The sequence below is a fragment of the Alligator mississippiensis genome, chromosome 3 (genome assembly GCF_030867095.1).
Source record: "Alligator mississippiensis isolate rAllMis1 chromosome 3, rAllMis1, whole genome shotgun sequence".
Classification (NCBI taxonomy): Eukaryota; Metazoa; Chordata; order Crocodylia; family Alligatoridae; genus Alligator; species Alligator mississippiensis.
In genome coordinates this window covers 46,432,350-46,455,199 of record NC_081826.1, presented here as the reverse complement: position 1 = coordinate 46,455,199, position 22,850 = coordinate 46,432,350, and the positions used below count along the sequence as shown (strand labels likewise).

The following is a 22,850-nucleotide window of genomic DNA, read 5'->3' as shown; positions in this document are numbered from 1 at the left end:
AGCACATAAAAGTAACTTTCTTAATGCATCAAAGCAGTCAAATGTTGTTTTCCTTTGCAACCATCATCCAACTATCCTTTGTGGCCACTTGGAAAGTTTACTACATATATTTTCTTTAAAGAAATTGAGTGAATTTATTGTATAAAATTATGATTGGCATGATACAGAAAAAGTTCTTCTTAATGCATATTTCCCCATTAACCTGTACACAAGTATTACAAGTATCAACCAAAATGCAAAAAATTGTAAGAACTAATTCCATACTACAAAAAGTGTTCACATAGTGAAGTTACTCTGGTTACAAAATGTTATGGAAATAAAAAGCACTTCAAAATACATATTTGGGAAATGTGTCTGAACAATCAATACTAGTTTTAGTTAGTTAAACAAACAAAGACATCCCCACCCCCCACCCCTCCCCAAATACATCTTTGTTGGTTCAGCCAAAAAAGAGCAAAGTTCACATCAGTTCTTTAACTGGGATTATTCACTGAAAAAAAAGTTTAGTTAGTAAAGGGATCAACCATCATCTGATGACAAACACCACCAAAAAGTAACCCAGTTCTCTCCGTTTTCGTACCAAAAAGGAACGCAATTGTTGGAGGCTGAGATGTGCAAACCCACACCTCCACGTACATGCCGATTGTCTCTTTAAAAGACATTCTGAACTTCACTATTTCATTTTGCTAGTTCCGCTCCTGAGGTCACAAGACCCAAGAAGAGGGGTCTAACAAAGGATGCTTACATATTTAAAGATAGTAATTTGACTTGCAATTACTGGCAAATGGAGAAGGGTTTCAAGTCATATAAATATGATACATCCTCACTATAAGATTGTTAAAAAGCTATCAAATCTTTGCTTCCTGACTACTTCGAAGGTTCTTGATTTCTACAGCTAGCACAGGCAAAAAAGCATGGATCCTAAGAACAGCCTTACAAAAAGGAGTCACTCTCGTAACCCGTTAGATTCTAACACAAAAATCTTTAAAAGATCATAAACGTTTTTTGCAGTCCAGAACAAAATAATTACAAATATATTTTTGAAATGAACTAAAACTATTTTTGTGTCAGTTACCATGTAGCTGATTGAGACAGTTGAGGAGTGTTTATATGCATATCTACAGTATGAAACTCACACATACAAATATGCATACAGCAAAAAAGCAATGTACCTACACACACAAGCATTATCAGGTTATCCAGTCCATCTAACACACTGAGGAACAATCCACAGCACTCATAAAAGGACTACTGTCCAATAATTCGAGTACAGTTTTTAGAGTTCCCCTAAGTCCCACAAACAGTGTTGTCCTCTTCCATTAATTTGAGTTTTTTCTTCAAATTTCATTTTTCCTGGCAGTTAAATACACACTAGTTTAAACCTTAAAATGTGAAACTTGAAGGAAAACCAAAAAACATATCAACTGGATTTAGGTTAATTTTTAAAGCTGTTTAAAAAGGAAAAAAAGAAAGGATCTTCACAGCTATAAAAAAAATAAAAATAAAGGCCACCTTAGTGTAAGACCCATACTGCTCATTTCCCAACACTTGTTTAAGTGAGAGATTTGACTTTCAGTTGAGTGCCTTATTATGTGAATCGTGGAATGTGAACACATAATCCATTCCTAAAATAAATCTTTAAAAATATTCATAAATAGGATTGCCATGGAACAGCCCTTTTTGTTGCACATCTGTAAGGGTTGGTAAGCCAATACAACAGTTAATACATGAATTCTCCCTCAAGTAGTGCTATTCACCACAATCTATTACATCTTCTATAGTTTCCCTTTTACTTTGCATATTATACGTGTAACTTTAACATGTTATTTAAGAGCACTTCAGTCCCACAATGTAGGATTTAAGCTTGTGTGAATATGTACGAATGGCTCTGCAACATTTCAATGATTTACAAAAATACATTCAACCAAAAATTTATATAGGGTCCTCTTTTTTAAACTAAAAAAATGGAAGGGAAGCCAAATGGTCCCATAATTAGCAAAATAATACACTATATCATTTCTGGAAATATTTCCAAAGCAAAGCACATTCAAGAGTATTGTATACTGAACTGCATACTTCTTCCTCATTCATCCTTATCAGTAATAAAGTTCTACTGTATATAATTATTCAGCCTTATAAATAGTGCTAAACAGAAAAAATATTTACCTCTGATTATTTGTCTCAGTTTATAGGAGCAAAACACAAAACAAAACCTAAAGTGCAGCCTACAGGCCATGACAAAAGGTGCAGCCAAATTTGCATTTAAAGTTACTTAATCTCTTGTTCCTTGCTAGGAATCACCCCCTTGTGCAATTTAAGAACTGGTCAGTTGAGCTGTGCCACAGTACAATCTGTAACCATTTAGAAATGTTTTTAATCTACTTTTTGTCCATAGACATTTCTAGGCAATAGCTTAGGTTCACAAAACCTTACTTTATTAATACTTTAAATCACACAATATTGACCCCATTCCCAGAAAATGCTACTGTCCTCTTGTTGCAGAACGTTGTGGAACCACTGATGTTTGGTTGACTGCCTTTAACAAGAGAGGTCTTCATCTCCATCTCACAGGCTACAATTGCTGCATTCAATTCCACTTGAGCTCGGTGAACAACATAAAACATGAGGCCTATGCTTATAACAATCTGTGAACAAAGACAAAAAAAATTTCAGTTGAACAGTATATTAAATAAGAAAGATTATAAACTACTTTAGGGAAAGTATTATTTCATCTCTTATTCAGTAAACATAGTTATCATTGGATCAATGTTTGGAGGTTAAGGCATTTACTACCAAATTTACTACTAAGCTGCAAGCAATCGAATAACCAGGTGGAACTAAGGATTAGCAATACTGTAAGTCTAACACCAGTGGTTCTCAATGCATTTGCCATAGTGGGCCACACTTGCAGCTTTCAATGTGTCATGTGGGCTGCACCCACACTACTTACTTCCTGTGTATCCATATCTCAGGGGCTGCAGTAGTGTGCTGACTGGGCCAGCCACATGTGGGCTGAGGACCACTGCTCTAGACACTTTCTTCTATCCAATATAATCTTTGGCAAAGAAACAAAACAAAATTTCCCACGGAATGAAATGGTTGGAAAAAGGTATGAAGCATACAACTCTCCAATAGGAATAAAAATGTTTAAAAGTCAGTAACATTCTGCTGAGGAAGTTTGATGCACAAACTATTAGAGAAAGATGCTTGACTGAAGATAGGGGCAAAAGAAGACAAGCATTTGTCTTCCTTGTCCATCCATTGCAGAAAAATCTCCACAAATGTCAGGCCACTAAGAACTGCCCATGCTGCCGAAACTCCCTCAAGAGAACAGGATGTTTGGGAAGTCTATGGGTAAGAGCAAAGGCACTAACACTATGAAGAACTTATACAACTTCAGATGTGGTACTGCCATCTGCAGTCCCAAGATGATCTTCATCCTTTGGAAAGCAAGACCAAAGGATTTCAAAGTGACTGTGAGGATCTTAAAGAGTGTATCATTTACATCAAGGATATCAAACACAGCCCATGGGCCACATCTGGCCTGCGGAGCTTCTCTATCCAGGCTGCCAAGTTACTGCTGGGTTACCAGAAGTTCTGGGGTCAGGGCCTGCTGCAGAATTTGGGACTCTTTGACTCTGATGGCCACAGTTGTCAGCAGTGAGCTAAGTTTGCTGCCAATGCCCCGGACTGGCACTGCGCTCCTACATCCTCACTCCCAGGCCTCTTGCTACCGCCATGGCCACACCACCCATACCATGTTCCTTGCTGGATCTGGGTCATAAGGAGCACCCCAATCCAGATATGGCCCAGGACTCCAGATAAGTTTATCTATATTATTTATTTATATTTATAAATAAAATGTATTTATATCAATAATTCATAGGGAGCGCAATGCTTTTATAGCAGTCCAGCTGTCTGAATGTTCACAAGGCCTACGGTTACTCAGAAAGCAAATAAGATTGGTATCTCATGCTGGTAGATGGAGTTCTGAGTTCTGAATTAAGTTAGAGTTGACTTAAAAAATTGTTCTGTCAGCTCCTGGACTTCAACACATTTTGGAAGGGTGGGTTTTTTTTATGTTCATTTTCATATTCTGTTATTTTTAAACAGCAATATGTTCTCAATTTAACAAAGTTATTTGGAATGGTTTGAGAGACGTCTTACACTCCCATAATCCAAAAATTACATAAATACAATTAAAGCTGAATGAATTTTGCTTCTTAAAAAATGTTTATTTATTATGTGTGATCTCATAAGGAACCCACTACTGCAGCAGCTATGGTTCTAGCCATAAAAAAAAACTACAGCCATCCATAAAACAACAGCCAAGCTGTTTCTTTAAGTTAACAACAAACGACATTAGAACACTTCAGTGCAAAATATGGAAAAATATTCCATTTTTTTCCTGTTTAAAAGAATTTGTTCATAAGTAAAATCTACACTTAAAATAGAAAAAACTGAGGAGGCAGTAAAGAACTCAAAAATACAGCTTGAAATAAGGGTTGTTTTGCCTCCTAAAAGAAGCACTCTGGAAGAATTAATTACTTAAAACCAATCTGTTTAAAATGCAGCACACCCCTACAGATAGACAGCAGGACCACCATTATTAAAATTGAACTGTTTTGTTTTGTTTTTTTACAGTTTGCTTTTTCACTTTTATTATTTAGGATAACAGAAGTGCGCACAGAAGTAGCATACATGGCAATATTTTGGTCCTGGGGATACACAGAATGTTAACAGGTGTGGAAACTGTTTCAACCAAGATTTAAAATGGGAAAAAAGCAAAGAAATTTCCTATTGGTCCCCTCTATTTAAAAAAATTGAATACAGCCTAAATTTGTGGTCAAATTTGGTATAAGTTAAGGATTTCCTGCTATGGCATTCATAACAGAGGAAAAACCGCCCACTGAAACAGAACCAATGCTAGGTAAGCATGTGGCAAACACTGAATCCTAGAACAGTGTCTGATGAATTGATGTAGGGTGCAGAGAGAAGCGCAGCTGTCCACTGCCCACTGTAACCGAGGACGCTTTGCAGGAAGTGCTCTGAGTTACAAGGATCCCCTGGAACAAACAGAAGTTCACTGTTGGGTGGGGGGGGGGTTGGGGAGGGAGAAGAGGAAACTAGCCCCCCCTCCTCTCTGCGAGGCCGTGCTGTTTTCAAAATGGGACGGGGGGAGAGAAAAGGAAGCAAACAGAGCTTGTTATAGAGGTTCCTCAGCCAGCGCTGGAGGCTGGGGTGGGTGAATTTGAGCCACCTCGGGGGACTCCAATACCCCCACCCCACCCTCCAGCAGGGCCGGAAAAAACCCAAGCCAAACTCCCTTCACTCCCTTTCTCCCCTTCCATTCTGAAAACAGCTTGACACTAGCAGGCAGCGCAGACACAGGTTACAGAAGATGCTCTGTTCTGAAACGTCCTTATGCAATGAGGATTCAGATTTTCACCTGATTGGTCATTTTTGAAGTGGTCTGCAACCATGCATTTGTGTTTAGTCACAGGTATAGAATGCTTTCTGTGGTCACATTGAGAGAAAATTGTTACTTCTGTCTGCGCCCATAATATCAAGAACTTTCCCAACAGAGCTAGAAGACAATTTCCACACAGACAAAATATACTTACTAATGCTGGAATTTGGAAAGGACATACAATACACAGAATATACTCTATCAAATGATAACATTTTCACTTAAGTCTCACCTGAAGGACATCTCTTCTAGCTTTGCAGTGCCTTGTAGCAGTAAAGCAGGGTGTGGTTTAATCTTAACTCAGAGAAAAACACTGCCTATTATTGCCATAATAATTAATCATGACTGGAAAAAGCAAGAGACTCAAGTTACACAGACTGAGCTCCTTATCCAAAAGGAAGATTTAAAAGGTGACTTAATGATAGTACAAACGTAACTTCATAACAAGATACCAGGAACTACAAGTCTCCTTAACTGAACAGAGAAAGGTAGAATTGTAGCACCCTTTTTTTATTCCTCTTCTATATCCCTTGCCAGCCTGGAAGCTGAAGCCAAATAAACTCAAATTAGAAAGAACACAGCACAAATTTTTTGCATTTCAGCGGTCAGTCACTCTCAAGGCTCTTTCAAGCACTGCTCCCAAGGCTGCCTATTAATTTTACATCAAACAATCACTGAATAAAAGCAGAAACAGTCTTGGGAATAGGGACGAGAACTCAGGGTTTCCATCTTCCACACAAATGCCTTACCTGCTAGGCAAAAGTCAAGGTCCCTGTTGCACACATTCTTCTTGGCCCTGTGCTTCTTACATTTCTTTCTGCCCAGTACCCTAGCTGCTGCTGAAAGAAAAGACTGCCTCTACATTTGGGGTGCCTGTACACCAGCAGCAAGGTTGCTCTGATGCACTGTAACTACAGCACATCAGAGCAGGCTCAATTAATTGAGTCTGCTGGAGTGTGGTAATTACCATGTTCTAGCAGACTCCAGTGTTTCATGTATCAGTATCCCCATGCTGCAAAATGGCAGTAGGGGTACTTTAACTAAAGCTTGTTCAACGAGCTTTAATTAAAGCACCCCTGCCATCATTTTTCAGCTGATACAGGAGACACTCCAGGCGCTTTAAATCAGAGCAGCTCTAATTAAAGCCCCCCGCCCCCCTTTGGTGCTTACAAAGGTGAGCACCACTTCATTCTCCTCCAGAAATGTTTTCTAAGAGTGAACTATTCTCAGTTCTTTCAAAGGATGGATATACATGTCTACCACCAGAACATGAGTTAGGCCCCTGCTTAAAGCTAGACAGAAAACAGCTCTAGAGTTCTTACACATTTTTAAGCGCTAACTTTATAGTTGGTTGGCTTTTTTATAGCTGGATAGTCACTTTCATTCTGTGATCATCACAGATCCTGGTTTCCTCTGTTTAAAAATCACAAATTCTGATCAAAAACCCCCCAAATCTGCATTTTTCCATTATTAAAATGAAACACATATATCCATCTATCTTATTTGAACACTTTATTTACAGTTTTAAAGCAATTTGGAAGCCTGCCAGTGCCTCAATCACTATAATAAAGTAAGTTATAAATACCTATAGATTTGTTTGATTTTGGATTTTTTTTATCATTTAAAAATCAGAGCTCCACCCTCCCCCTCCCACTTTGCTCACCAGGACATGGGTCCAACTGCAACTGTCCCCACCACTGCTTTGTAGTGCTAAGCAGCCCTGATAAGCCCTGCCAACCTTTCATAAACACCTGTAAATAGCACCTAAGCACGGTCTCAGATTCGACTCTGGGTGTCAAGTAGCTAAGAGTTCAGCATTGCAGCACCCAACCTGTAGGCACCTACATTCTTTACTGATTCCAGCACATTGCCCAATAAACTACCCAGGTATAATTCTATTATGCTTTAAGATTATTTCGGATGGAGGGACGCTTACTGAGTTTTGGCAAGCCATTGAGGGCTGCATGACAGGCAGCCAGGGGCAGATAAATATTAATTTTCTCAATTTTTCAGGGATCCTGCAGCCTGGATAGAATGGCCTGGCGGGCCGCATCTGGCCCGCATTTTGCCCACCTCTGCAAATCCCAAAACACCATTTATCTTGACAAGTTACTGATCCTGCAATCTGTAGTAGGTGGGCATGTGAGCAGGGATCCTTGAGCACGCAACAAGTTGCAGGACCAATGCCCCAAACATCTCAGTGTGCGACTTAACAATCACTGATATATTTATTTTTGATCCTTCCCGGCCAGATTATCTTCTGGTAAAACAATCGGTTAAAATTATCATTTCATAACATAGTTTGAGAAGATAAAAAATAAAATGGAAAAATTTAGCCACTATATATAAAGTCAGGATAGGATTTTCCCAAATGTATTATTCAAGTTTTTTAACCAAATTATGTCTATAGATGTTTAGTGCAGTCTGAATACTCCCAAACTTCTCATAAGCAATGCTGAAAATTCAAGTTATATTGGTTGGTTTTGATCAGATGCACTCTATTTCTTACCTGGAAAAGCTTTTCAATAGTCACATTTTATATGATAAAATATTTATGGATAGCATATTCTAAAATTAATTGCAATTTGGCTGTTCCCACAAACACTTCCATCTGTAAGCTAGTCTATTCACCAAAGTCACAGGTAAAAGCAAATCATATTTATTATTTCAGAAATGTTTACAGAAAGGCATGGGAGTTTTGGGGTGCTGTTTTTTAACGTGTTAGCGTTTAAAAGATTCTGGATTACTCATTAGGTCCCAAACAGCCAGGCAAAGTACTGAGCGCATGCTTGGGAAAATAGAGAGTGTTGAAAAACAAACAGACTGTTCTCCTCCAGTTAACACATCCCCCGCTTCTCCCTGGTCACCTCCTTCATGCTGTTCCCCTGGGGCACATGGCTCCTTCTGTACCCCTTCCTACTTGCAGCCTCCCCACTGTGCAGATGAACCATCCCAGCTGCACTATGGAAGCTGCCTTCATATACATGAAGAAGCTAGCTGATTTAGCCCTTAGCAATTTTAATGAAAAAGAAAAGAAAAACCCACACAGCCCTAGTCCACTAATGGAGTGTTATTAGTAAAATGAAAACTATTCAAATAACCTTTTTGCTCTCCCATTTTTTCCAGATTTAACCTATATTCAAAACACAATACTGTGAACATTCACAAACAAGTTCCATCAGCAAACCTCATACATTATAAACTTGATATGCAACACACACAAAACATTATGCTTTGTTTAAACACATGTGTAGCTTGTCTTTTTATATCAGTATTATGATAAAAATTGAGCAGGACAAGCTATTATAGTGCAACTTCATATTTGCAAGCAAACTGTTGCAAGTGCTTTTCGATCTAAAAGAATCAGCTAATCCTGTCATATGAAGTTTTAATACATACTCTGTATGTCACTGGCATGGAAATATCAATTCACCATACTCTCATTCAGCACTGCTCACCTTCAAGATTTATGGTCAAAAAAGTAATTACATAAACATTTGTTGAAGTAATTTATACTTTTCATGAACTCAGAATTACCAGTAAAAGTGCAGTGTTTCAACTGCACCAATCAAGTAGTGCGTTTCTATAGCAACTACCATTCCAAAGAACTATACAAATTGGGGGCATGTTATCCTCTCAGAATACTGTAATGTAATCCCTACTAGGCATGTCCACACATGCTATTAGGGGTGCACCGACAGAGATTTTGGGGACAATACCGATAGTCAATATTTAAGAAGGCATATTGGCTGATACTGATCCGATTTCCGATATGCAGCTCTTCAGCTTGAAAAGCTGCATCCAGCTGGTAAGTCTGGTGTGCTGGAAAGGGAGGGAAAGGCTCAGGCGGGGGAGGGCAGATCAAGGCTCCTGCAGTGGAGGGAGGAAATGGAGCTGGGACAGGCATTGACCAGCTGAGGCAGGGAGGGACACAGGACAGAGCCGCAAGCAGTTCGTCAGGGGTGAGGGTGTCCCCGTGGATCTGCACTTTGTGGGGTAGGCTGCAGCTGCCAACTGAGGCCAGGGCCAGGGTGGGTGCAGGACAGAGACATGGCTCATTGGGGGGGCAACAGCTCCCACCACTGTGCGTGGCTCGTCCGTCAGCTCCCGCCACTGCTCCTGCCGCTCATCCAGGAGGACATGGGGGGGCGTGTGCCCCCAGACCTGCCTGGGGACAGGAAGAGCCTAGCCCCAGCCCACCCCATGCAGATCCGGGGGCACACAGCAGTCCCCCCTCCCCCATGCCTTTCCAGACAAACAGCGGGAGCAGCGGCAGGAGCCACCAGACTAGCACCATACAAGCCACACACAGTGGCAGGAGCCACCCCCCCAACAAGCCGTGTGTCCATCCCAGGCCCAAGCAGCCCCAGCCCCAATGTCAACCCCCAAACCCTCCCTCACCGCAGGGGCCTTGATCTGCACCCCTTCCCCTTCTACCACACCAGACTTACAAGTTACACACAGCTCTCCACGCTGCTGGTTCTGCTCCTCACTGCCTACGTGCTGCACTACAGCTGCACACATGCACGGACATTTATCGGACAAATTAATCAGCCACATCGGACCAATTTCCAATACAGAAAGTTTTCTTTATATCAGTGCCGATCCAATATCGGATCAATGTATCGGTGCACCTCTACATGCTATTAATGCTATCTATAAAGGCTTACTGTACAGTAAAACATTGTGAAGCAAGCCTTCCCTGGGAGCACATCTATTACACGTCCCCCTGTTGGCAGCAGTCCAGTACAGGGCTGCTCCTACCCTGCTTTGGCCCCCTGTATCAGCCAAGGGGAGCTTCAGGCTCCCACCATGCTAGCCTCGGGGCTGGCAGGAAGCACAGGGGCTGATCCCAGTGCGCATAGGGCCAAAAGAGCTCTGCCAGCTGCAGTGGCACCTGTTTCTTGGCCCTGTGCACATCAGGAGGGGTCCTTAAGTGCACGAGGCCTGAAAACAGCTGCCACTGCACAGCTCTCCTGGCCCATGAACATGGGAACAAGCCCCATGCCCAGGGCTTCCTCATGCAGCTGGGGGCTGGCTGGAAACTGTCCCACTTCGGGGCAGTTTCTGGCCAGCCCCAAGCTGGGCAGGAAAATCCCCATGCATCCAGGGGCTCGCCAGGTGCTGTCCCACTTCAGGGGCAGCTCCCAGCCAGCCTCCAACTGCGCAGGTATTTCCCTGTCCTATGGGGAGCTGAGCATTGCTGGCAGGCAGGGAAAGGGGCAGGGCGCACAGAGAGCTGCCCCTTTCCAGCGCTGCTTGGTTCCCAGCTCCCAGGGAGCTAGACAGGACTGGGCAAGGTCCCCATCCCTTGTGGCCCCCTGGTGTTGGGGCTGACTGGGAGCAATTCTGCTCCCTGTCAGCAGCTACACTTTAAGCTACTGCACAGTATCTACTGTGCACTTAGTTTACTACCTGTATATACAGGTAGTAGCTAACTGCGCAGTAGACTAACTTACTGCACAGTAAATGATGTGCACGTGTAAACAGTGATGCTTTATGCACAATAGATTAGTCTACAGCACAGTAAAAAGGTTTCATGTAGCCACACCCACTGAGCGAGAATGCTGCACAGACAGACATTCTCAGCCTCCAGGATGCTCCGATGAGCACTGACTATGTCCTTACTGGGTCATTACACAAGCAGAGGCTAGCTACAGGTCAACAGCATTCCTACCAAACTCCTCTCTCACCTCCCAACATATCCATTACACTGTAGATTGCAGAAGCTGGTGAAGGATAAGCCAGCTTTTCTAGGTCTATGTCCATATTGTGATAAATCCTAAGTGGAAGGTCCAATGCTTTTGGCCTCTTCTCTCCACTTCTTGCCTCCCAAATCAGAGACACAAAAGGGGCATAATATAGGAAAGAATCTCCAATCGCATAGTGCTGCACAGTATTACAAAAAAAATGATGGTTCAGTAAAAACTTAGAGGGAAGAACAATACTTGCCTCTCCTTCTTCCTCCCCCCATACACACACATACACACGCACACAAAGTCATGCTGTTGGATTTCTCTTAGAGGTATCTTATTTGGTTGGAGAGTAAAGAAGAGCTTACCCACAAGCAGACGACAGAGTACAGAAAGTTTCCAGAGGTAAGTGTTTTCATCCTAGCTTCAGGAAGTTTCTATAAAGACTGGCTTTAAGATGGAGGATTATGAAAATAATACACCAAATCATTAAAAAAAACCACTTACCTGTAAACTAAATATAAAATAGCCACTAACACTTTGTTCTGCAATCACATCCTCCATGGTACGTAAGGTAGTACCCAAGTAGGAATTTAGGAGTTGAGTAGGAAGCAGTCCAACTGAAGAAGCCATCAGATAGTTGGGCAATGACAGATCTGTAATCTGAATAAAATGAGGTGTAAAAAGCAATGCACCATTTTAGTATAATTTTGATGTGTAATTAGTATGATTAACTGCCCCCTCAGCTATACAAGCAAAAGCTTATGATTCGTTACATTACACTATTTTGGGTATAAAAGAAATCTAGTAAGACAAACTTTTTAAACTCTGGCTGGTTTGCAGATCAACTAGTTATTCCTCATTTTATCATATTTCATCTTATGCTGAGCTGTACCCTTAAGTGGAAATCAAATTAACCAAGGAAGCAATTACTTCTCTTTCCCTTCTCTATTTCTTAGAGGTCAGCAGAAATGGCACTACAATTTATCAGAATCTTGTTCTCAGAATGAAACTACAGTATCAGATGAAAAAGGCAACAAGGCATGAAGTGAGTTTTGATATGCACCAGCCTTTGTTTTCTCATTTCCATAATGAACTGAGAAACTGTAAATCTTTACTAACAAATACATCATGCTCAAAATCACAATGAAACAAATTTAGTTAAAATGCATTAAGTGTAGCCACAATATTTCTGTAAAGGAAAAGATAAGAATCATTGTAAATCCCCTGTGAAATACTTCTGTATTACAGTTTTAATTGGGCAAGGAGGCAGCTAAATATTTTTTTTAAATGTTGATAAGAAACAGGAAAAAAAAAAATACACAAATATTATTTCATCCTCTTTCCTGAATTGATTTGTTGTTTTGAAAAGCTCTAAACAGCGTGCACACTATTCGCAACAGGACAAGGTACACAACATTAGCTAAACTAAGTCAAGCAGGATCTGGAGCTGTTGAGACATACAGCAGAGGAATGTAAAAGCTAAGAGTCCAAAGGGGGATAAAATGCATTTATGCAGGGCAACAACAAAGGGAGGGACTGAGGAGGAGAGAGAGAGAAAGGGTTACAAATAAAAGCAGCAAACTGATCTACAAAAGGTACCCAATATTTCCATTTAGGGGCAGAGACACGTATCCAGACTTGTAAGAATAAAAACACCAAATCTTCATTCCATCCTCCTCACCCACACAAAGCAACTCAGCACTAGCAACTGTAGATACTTCTGCATGCCTCCTAGCTCCTGCAATTCAACCCTGATTGAAAGAAAACTACTTTTAAGGCTGAGAAAACAGTTTAAGATGCTAAGCCTCTTCAGCTGCTGCCTCTCTGCAGAACCTGTCAATAATGGGTGCTAACAGAAGGGAGAGGATGGGAGGGGGGCAAAAAAAAAAACAAAAAACCTCACAGCATTTTACTGGAAGAGGAATTGTGTCAGTTTGACCTGGCTCACCAAATTGAATCAGCTACTAGATAAAAGTGCCAGAAGGCCTCGCTGAAGCACACAAACTATACAGACGTTGGGGAGCCAGATCAAACTGACGCAATTCCTCTTCTGCACGTGTGCTGCACGCACTTAGTGTGAGGACGTGCCAAGCTGAAAGTAAAGCACTGGGGGTTTTTCTCCACATCTGTCAGTACCCCATGATGCCAACTGGTATCAATACTGATATGAAAATGAGATTTTTAGAATCTTTTAGAACTAAAATGAGATTCCCAACTCATGTCAAATGAAGTCCCTGGGAATAATACCACTTATTTCATGCTGAGAAAATGTTTCTTCTTACTGGTTCCTACTAACCAAATGTTTCAAGCTCATAGACTGCAAAATTCACCTGATCTAGTCTGAGAACTCCAACTTAGGAAAGTAGACTAATTAAATTCAAATCAGGTTAGTGAACAAGTATACTGAAGTCCACATAACCTAGTACTTCTTTCAGTTTGTTGAACAGTGAAAGATGGCAAGAAAGGAAGTGAATTCAAAACGTAACTCCTCTTATATGTCATCAATCACAATATATTACATAATGTTCAACATAAGGGTTACTAAAAAAATTTAAAAACCCAACAAAAACATCTTAGGGTCCATTAACAAACATTTTTGACAATACTTGTTGGGTCAAAGTGTCATTGTCTAGTACAGTATATTATGAAAATGCTATTATTGGTTGAAATAGATCTAGCAATGTGCTAGACTGTGCTAGCACATTGAACACACAACTAGGTTAGACTGAACTAATAAAAAGCCTTTGAGTTTCCTATACAGTCTTTAAAATGGAAGTTTAAAAGCAAACTGTCAGTTGTTCCTAAATAATTTCTCCAAATCTCCAACTAGAACAAGAAAACACCTTCTAAAACTAGTTAAGTACAGTCCCCAGTGCTGAACTTCTGCAAGGAAATACTTGAACATGGCAGAGTCTTTAACAAAATAAAAGACAAAGGCCCCCCCAAAAAATCAGCAGCAGGGTTAGGCATTTTGTTACACATACCTAAAATAAGTGATTATTACTATGGGAGTGCACCACTAAAAGCAGTATAATCATTTTAAGCATAACAGGATTAAATAATTTAATATAAAAACATATTTTTGAAAGTCAAAAAGCATGCCAGAATCACGTATCTTAACACAAAATATTAATGGAAGGGCTTTGGGGTTTTTTTTTGGGGGGGGGGCGAGAGGGGAGGAGTTGGAAGGGAAGGGAGGGGTTAGAGAGAGGGTGGGGGCAGGGAAGAGATGCAGTAGATTGAGAGGAGATTAAGACTATGATTTTCTTTGGTTTTTCTCTTAAAAGATGTCATCTACCATCCCAACTGGAAGATGACATCATTCAGTGGAAGACTTGTAAACTAATTTGATAAGTTGCTTCTAAACTTCATGCTGCAAGTTTTTCTTCCTGCAGATTGAAGTATGTGCCAGCAACATGAGCAATATATTTTCTGTGTGTGGAAGTTTGACTAACAATTTTACTGAAAAGTACATTAATGATCAGCCTAGAGCTACATATTTGACAGATGCTCTCAGATGACTATTTTTTTCCCTTGTTTTGTGATATCATAGGAATTGGGCCACAGTAGAAGTCTGCACAGCAGAGACCTTCTTTATTGCCAAAGGGATGTATCAAGTGTTATTATGATCTATAAAATAAAAAGCAGGTATGGGATTTGCTAAGTAGGGCATTGTCATTAAATCTAGTGGAACTGGGAAACAAATCACAAAGATTAATTAAACACCTGTGGGTATTTCTCCATCGGTGAACAGAAAATAAATCAGTTTAGTTGCAAAGATCCACTTTTATTTCCTGATCCAGAAACGGTAGGGGATATGAGGAACTCAGACCATTTCCAAAGGAAGAGCGAGTAAGTTCAGAACTGGCCTGAGATTCCTGCATCTCATTAAACCCCAAGCCAAGAAGCTAGTGCACAGAAAAATGATGCAGCCAATGTTCCTTTAGGTCATGATTTGTGGGGTTGGGTCTATGCTGATCAAGGCTGTACCTGGTGTTCCTAGCTTGGAAAGAAACAGGAAGTAAAGGCTATGTTTGGTTTTCTCTGGTAAACACTGGCAGTCAAAATATTTTCTTACGGGGTCAGCAATTCTTAAGAAACCTTGCAAAGGACACAAGGTCTTTCAATCTGTCTAGAGCCTGGTCTGTTCTGAAGCCAAATAATACTAAACCCTTGAACAGGAAGTTTTCTATCAGGGTTTTTATTTCTGGAAGATGTGCAAATGTAGGTAACCACAAGTTGCATCACTGATTCCTTTGGAACGCTACAGCTCAAGATATTATATCTGAAGCAGAAGATGCTCTCAGCCTGTGGTTTAGAACTTAAGTAACATACAATGGCAAAAAGTTAGGTAGGCATGCAGCACTGATGAAGGAGACCTAGTCTGATCTATTATTTGCATATTAAATATTACTGACGCCTTTAGCTAGTTCCATCTGTGCCAAGATTTAACTATGCTTTTTGATGTTTTGGGGATCAAAGCAGAGATCTGTGCCCTCCCCCCAACTTCATGGATTCATATGTTTGACTCTAGGAGGTTCAATCCCTAAAATTTCCCCTAACACTGGCCTCTGAAGCAGGAAGCTGTTGCACAAGAGACTGAACTCTTGAACCCTTCTTTCATTGTCCCTGGTTCTGACAGCAGAACCGAGTACCTGTAGTATGGTATGGCACTGAGATCTTTGGTCAAATAACAGCTCCTTCCGACTTCCATTTCTCCCCACTCTCCTACCACACATACATAAAAATGCTAAAGCCTAGGCTAAGAACGTAGCAGCACTAGAAATGGTCTAAGGAGTCTAAGGCCCCTATGCACCTGCTGCCATGGCTAGAAAGAACCAACAGTCATCATGCCATGCTTCTTTTACAGCTCCTCCTCAAAATTGCAGAGGGCACAGCTGCAAGAAGGTTCCACTGGTCCATGCTGGACCCAACTCATACCCCAAGAACAGGAATGTGTCAAGGTCACTAGAAAGATTTTTGTTTTCTTCTGTACCAGCCCTTTAGAGAAGCAGCTGCCCTTTCAAATGGGAGGCTTAAAACAAACAAATCCAGTGCTTCTCTTACTGCTTAGCATTCTCCAAGCAGTAATAGAATGACTTTAACAGGAGTCTGGGTTAGAATCGTTGTTGTTCTCGTGGCTAGTGGTGAGAAACCTGACAGAAGCCATGTCAAAGGAGAGGAGATAGGATCTTCAGACAATCTGTGTAGTAGTTATCTGATAACATACATGATAAGCAAGCTCCAGGAAGAGCACAATGATAGGAATCCCAGCACCCTACCACTCTCCAAGAGGCAGAGGGACATGAAAAGAAGTGTTCGGCTTCTCACTCAGAGTTAATTTCTTATTCTTTTGTATCAACTATTTCACCAGTTAGGTAGATTTTTATATACAGGTTTCTCTTGATTTATCCACTACATGCGTTCCTGGAGAACGCCACATAAATTGAATTTGCATAAAGTGAACCCACTTTATAATGTAAGAGATAGAGATAGTTTCTTGTGTCAGCTGCTCCCGGGGCTGCTCCAGCATGGGCTGGGGTGAGTGCAGGCAAGTGAAGCCCCGGACAATGCAGGGCGCAGCACTCACCCCAGCCCCGGCTGCAGCAGCCCCCGCCAGCTGCCTCCAGCTGCTGGGCTGCACCTTGCTCCAAACCCCCCAGGGCTCTGTCTGTCTCCACTCACCCCAGCTCCTGCTGCACTGCCCTGGGAACTGGCATTGTCCGCTCATCAAATAAAGACAACTGCATTTACTTCACCAAAGTCCAAGATAGAGATGTATGACTATACAGATAACTCAACACACGTGATCAACTGATGCTCATTTGTTGTTTCTACACTAATTTCCTTCAGTATCACCAGAGATTATTGTCTCTAAGGCTCAGAACAAGTTACCAACACAGAAGGCCAATTTAGAACATTACTTTAAAACGCAATGTCCTGCATTTTGTCTCAAGTGGGCATAGGAGAATGATGAGCAGCTGTCAAGCCATGTTTTCTTCCAATTCTGACCTGTCCTTTTTAAAAGGGTCTCATGTAGGAGTCACCTCTGCTTGCTGTGGACTCTCCATACGATGGGTAAATGAACAGCTGGTATTTCCCAGACTCTATACATTACCTTGTACATACAAGAAAACTAGCTCCCAAACATTCTTATAAAAATAATTTTAAAATGGTTGAGTTAACCATAATCGTGTTCATAACATGCAAGTAGCAAAATGTACCTAAAAAGAAGGAATACTGCTGTTTCTTTTAATTGTTACAGGCTTTTTTGGGACATGGTCTGTGTTTTCAGGCTAAAAAGCGCCATGCACACCTTTATTTTCTTAGGTATAATAGTTCCAAAAGTATTCTGGGTTGGTACTAGGACTTCTTGAAGTTAGGGTGTATCAAATCGCATATGCCTTTGTTAGGCCACAAAAACAGCATTCAACTACACCCTTAATAATAATTTTAATGAGCCTAATCACAGTAGAAATGTTTACTTAAAATGTTTGAAGGATCAGGGCTTTAGGAGAGAAGAAAACGGGTTTAACTTGTACAGTTCCACGTGATTCAACATAACAAACCAAAATGCCTAATTTCTGGACCACTGATTCTCAACCAGGGTGTTGCGAGATCCTATTGAGGGTGCCATAGGATGCTGGACAGCATTAGCACCATTGGATATTTATCCACATACATTTGTCTACTCCAATGCGCCTGAGCCCCGACCCGGCACGTCAGAGCAGACTCGATTAATCAAGTCTGTTCTGCATGTGAGTTGACGCGCCTGGCACTGTGTTGCATGCCTTTGTATAAATGGCGAAATGCATGTCAGCGCTAAAAAAAAGGCGGTGGTGCACTTTTGAACTAAAACACCTTTGATGTGTTAACTAAAACGCATCAAACGTGTTTTAGTTAAAAAATGCACCACCCCCATTTTCTCAGCGCTGACACGCATTTCATCATTTATACAAAGGTACACGATGCAGCGCCAGGCACTTTTAAAAGTGCCCACTGCTGCGACACAAATGTGTACAAATGCCCATTATGTCTGCTAACACCTAAACATGATGCACAAGATAAACCCAGAGATTCCAAATAGGAATCCAGATCATCAAAAATACTCTGACCTGCTGTGGTTTTCCTGAGCAATCTGCAACAAAAGAATCGCTCTATTATTTTTCCATAGTCAAAAAAACAAGTGAAAGCTATGAGTTGGCATTTTCCAAAGGGTGCCTCAAGGCTAACAAGGTTGAGAACCACTGTTCTAAATTCCCTTACATAAACAAACCAAAACCATTTTGAACAGTAAGAACAATTTCTGGCCTGCAGATTCAACTGAGCTAAATGCATGACCAAAATTGGATACTATAGACAGAACGACTTCAGAAGAAAGAACGAGTACAAAATCGAGTCCAATAGTAGTCTAATAACTTGAAGTGTTCTATGAAAGAGCAAGCAAATACTCATTAAAAAGAAACTTCTTAGGTTTTTCTTTGAAATGATTAAGATGATTACATGCAAGATTATTAATTTAGGTAACAATTCCTTCTGAACTGGGCCTGCTTTCCTATACTTCTAAAAGTACAAAGAGAAACCAACTTGAAAGCTAGCCCGTTTCCAGAAGGGAATATACACTAGAGCAATTCCAACTATGACAGAAGTTCCAGATTTCCTTTCTTGCCAATTTGCATAGATTTAAAATTTTCATATGTCTATGTTTTGTAGGGATAGTTTTCTTCCATTTGTATTTTTATTATTATTGACAACTAATCTGCTACGTACAACAGGCTGAATTCATTCAACAGAAAAAAATCTGTTTTTCTTCTCATCTCTTTCTATCCTGGTAATCGCAAAGATTACCACAGCTAATCACTGTGTGTAATTTACCATACACAGGTTTAAAAAACAAACAAACAAAATCACTCATTATTTGGATTAAATGTCCCTCTAAATGCCAAAGGAAATGTCAATCCTCCTTCTGAATCTGTTTTAACGCAACTGTCTCCAGACCTGAAGTGTTTAATTTAATGTGAGACTCGTTTACTCTGAATAATTTTTTAAGAGTTGCTGTAAAACCTTTCTACCCCTCTGCAGAGGTTCTGCTGTACAGAAAGCATCTTGAGATTTCTTTTAAACAGCACATCTGTTCAAAAGTATGAGCATCTTCATTAATGTCCAAGATGCAAAATAATTCCAAAAACTCTCACTTCACGAAGTGTCCCCAGAGCCTTAAATCCCCACACAGATTTAGACTTTGCCTGAAAGAGTAGGGGATAGGAGAAGCAAAACATCAAACCTTTTTCTGGAAGAGGAACTTTCACTGGGGGAGTATTTGTTAGAGTACTCTCTCCATGTAGCCATCAATATCTGTCCAAAACTGACTCCACTATCATTGCTTATAACATCACTACATGATTACTGAAACTGGAAAATTGGGGGGAGGGGGGGAGGAGAGGGAAGAATAATTAGCTTTCATACACTGACTTAAATGCATATCACAGCAGTCCTGGGTGTCCAGTTCCCCTGCCCTACCTGTGAAGTCAGCAAAGCCCAGACCTGGCAGTCAGTTCTGCACAGGGTCTACCAAAGTCAACACGGTGCTGCAAGGTCACCGAAATCTACCTGCCCAAGCCTCACTGCAGGGTTCGGCTCTGCCCCTGCCATCACATCTGTGCACACAGCCCCTCAGTGGGCACGTGCTTCAATTTCACAGGGGGCTTGTTTTTTAGCTCCTTCCCAAACCAACACGTGAAAGAAACTGTTTCAAGAGGACAGAGGCAAGACTGCAAGGCCAGAGCATGGGGAGGAACTGGGTCCATGCTGGCTGTTTAACGCAGGAATCAATTAAACAAAGATGGTGACAGGTTTCCCCGTGCACGCACCAGGAATTGGCAGACAACTGTGGCTCCCATGGCAGGTCTCCCCAGGCTCCAGGGAAGTGGGCGACACATTTTTGGCTCCCATAGCGAGTCTCCCCAGGTGCCAGGTAAACGGGCGACAGGACTCTGGCCCTGGTGGTGGGTCTCCCCAGGCGCCAGGGAAGTGGGCAGTGCAACCGTGGCCCCTCTGTGGGCTCTGACCCCCCACCAGCGCCGGGCCTGGGGGCACTCACCGAGAAGACGGCGTTCTGCAGCCCGAAAGGGATGGGCGTGAGCCTGGCCAGGGCCACCACCTTGAGCCCGCTGCCTCCCTCCACCACACGGATGACGGCACCGAGCCGCTCGCTGCCCTGGATGCGCGCCTGCACCCAGCGGGCCAGCAGCCGCTTGCAGGCCACGTGGGCCACACAGGTGCCCACCAGCACACCCAGCACCATGAGCCCCATGCCCAGCACGAAGCCATACAGGTAGCCGGCCGCCACGTTGAGCAGGATGTAGCCCCAGCCGCACGGGAAGGAGACGAGGATGAAGCCCAGGGTGAAGAGCAGCGCGCCGGCCAGGCCGTCCAGGCTCTCGGCCCACAGCAGGAGGTCCCGCAGCGACTGGCGCAGCAGGGCCAGCGAGGCGAAGCCCAGCGCCGCCAGCACGCAGGCGCTCACGCAGCTCTTGCACCAGCAGGTGCCCAGCAGGCAGCACGAGCAGCGCCACGTCCTGGCCCCGGGCCCGTCGCCGCCCGCCTCGGGCAGCGCGCACAGCAGCAGCTCGCCGGGCGGCAGCGCCTGCGGCTCCGGCTCCGGCTCCAGCTCCAGCCCCAGCGCCGCCGCCGCCTCCCCGCCGCCGGGCCGCGGCAGCCAGCGGCCCGGCTCCTGCCGCGCGCCCTGCGCCGCCGCCGCCTGCCTCGCGGCCCGGGACAGCAGCTGCAGCGCGGCGGCGCCCGCGCTCCACATCGCGCTCAGCGCCGCGCCATGCCCGGCCGCCGGGGGCTGCGGCGCTGCGAGGCGGGCGCGGTTGCGCGGCGGCCTGGGGCTCGCGGCGTCGGCGGGCCTGGCGGGCGGCTGCGCGGCTCCATGGCGCTGCCGATGTGGCACAGCCGGCGCCGCCGGAGGAGGAGGAGAGGGGCGGACCCGCGGCCTCCCCGCCGCAGCTCGAGGGCGCCTCCGCCTTCCCGCCCTGCTCCTGCTTCCCGCGCTGGGCGGGGCGGGGCGGGGCGGGGCAGCCCCGGGGCTGTGCGCCGGCCGCAGCCCGCCCCGCGAGACCGGGAGGGAGTGAGTGAGCTCCCCTGGGGGGCGCGGGCCGGCTTCGCCACATGCACCGGGGCGCTCAGGCAGGACGGCGTCCTCCCCCCAGCTGTAAGAGCCTTCTGCCTGGCTGCGGCTTTCCGGGTGCTTGCCCGCAGAAGACTTCTCTGGTGCTTTTTCTCTGTGCAAAACTACGTTTATTTCCTACCTATGGGGACTTTTTACCATCTTGAACTTTCCCTGAGCCTGATGAAAAGCTTGCAGAAAAAGATACATATATTTGTTGCAATTTCTCAGTTGGTCTAATAAAAGGTGGTGTTTTATTAAAGGTAAAAGGTTTTAATACAAAGGTACCAAGTTCTAGATTTTTGCATTTCTTTTGGTCTCAGACCAACACGGCTACCACATACATTCCTGATATTGGTCTGCAGTCAAAAAAAACCCCAACAAGTGATAGCTGAGAGCTGGCATTTTCCACCAGGTGCCTCAGAGCCCCCAAGGGATGACAGGGTCAAACAGTCACAAACTCCTACAAGACCATTTTAGGCTCGACATAAGAAACAACTTTACTATCCGAGCCCCCAAGGCCTGGAATAGACTCCCTCAGAGGTGGTGCAAACATCTCTTGACCCTTTTAAGAAACATTTGGATGCCTATCTTGCTGGGATCCTTTGACCCCTGCTGACTTCCTGCCCCTGGGGCAGGGGGCTGGAATCAATGATTTTCTGAGGTCCCTTCCAGCCCTAATGTCTATGAAATCTATGAAAACTGCAGAGCAACTGTCTACCTGCTATATATAGATAAGGCCCAGATCCTAACAGATCTCTGAGATATCTCCATTTAGGTGTTGCAAAGCCTATAACATGCAATGTAGGACAGGCAATGAGTGTTGTGTACACTAAGTGGGAAGACCAAGGTGCCTCCCCAAGCCAATACAGATCCCCTTCCTCCAATCGTTCTCAACCTTTTTAGAGTCAAAACATCCCTTATTAGACTCAAGGTGCCCCTCGTTAGACTTGGATCCTCTCAGAAAATGCCAGCTCTTTGTTATCATCAGGGATCCTGGTTTTCTCTGATTTAAAAAAAAAATCCCCAATTTTCAGTTGTAAAAAATAACCCCAAATCAATATTTTTCCTTGATTAAAATGAAACACCACTAATATATAAATATGTATACAGCTGTGTTGCAGTCATGGAAAAATGTGGATTTGAGGTTACTTTTTTTTAATCAGAAAATTGGGGATTTTTTTTAAATCAGAGAAAACCAGGATCCCTGGTTATTACTTCCTTTTTGACTATAGAGAAGTAATAGACCTATTCTTCTGTTGCAAGAGCTCAGACAATGGGTCAGAAAGTTTTAGACACTGTGGATTCCTATTTGAAATCTCTGAATTTATCTTATGAACCATGTTTGGACTCCTAAGTGACAACATTGTGTTGCACCAAATGACACCCCTGAAAGCAGCTCAGCGTACCCTGGCTGAGTGTCAGGCCCTAGTCACTGAGCAGGGAGGTGCCTATAGCTAACCAATAGGATGTGCCTGATCCAGGGCAGACTGCATTCCTATTCCTCCTCAGA

At 43.1% G+C, this 22,850-nt stretch overlaps 1 protein-coding gene across 1 annotated transcript; it reads right to left on the bottom strand.

Moving 5' to 3' along the window:
• Nucleotides 1-109: 109 nt before the first annotated feature.
• TMEM64 (transmembrane protein 64) lies at nt 110-21,191 on the bottom strand. The gene is made up of 3 exons (XM_019486433.2): nt 20,267-21,191; nt 11,671-11,826; nt 110-2,645 (listed from the first exon to the last, which is right to left on the bottom strand). The coding sequence occupies exons 1-3, from the start codon at nt 20,978-20,980 to the stop codon at nt 2,451-2,453; spliced, it is 1,065 nt and encodes a 354-aa protein (XP_019341978.2). The 5' UTR covers nt 20,981-21,191; the 3' UTR covers nt 110-2,450.
• Between the last annotated feature and the right edge of the window lie 1,659 nt (nt 21,192-22,850).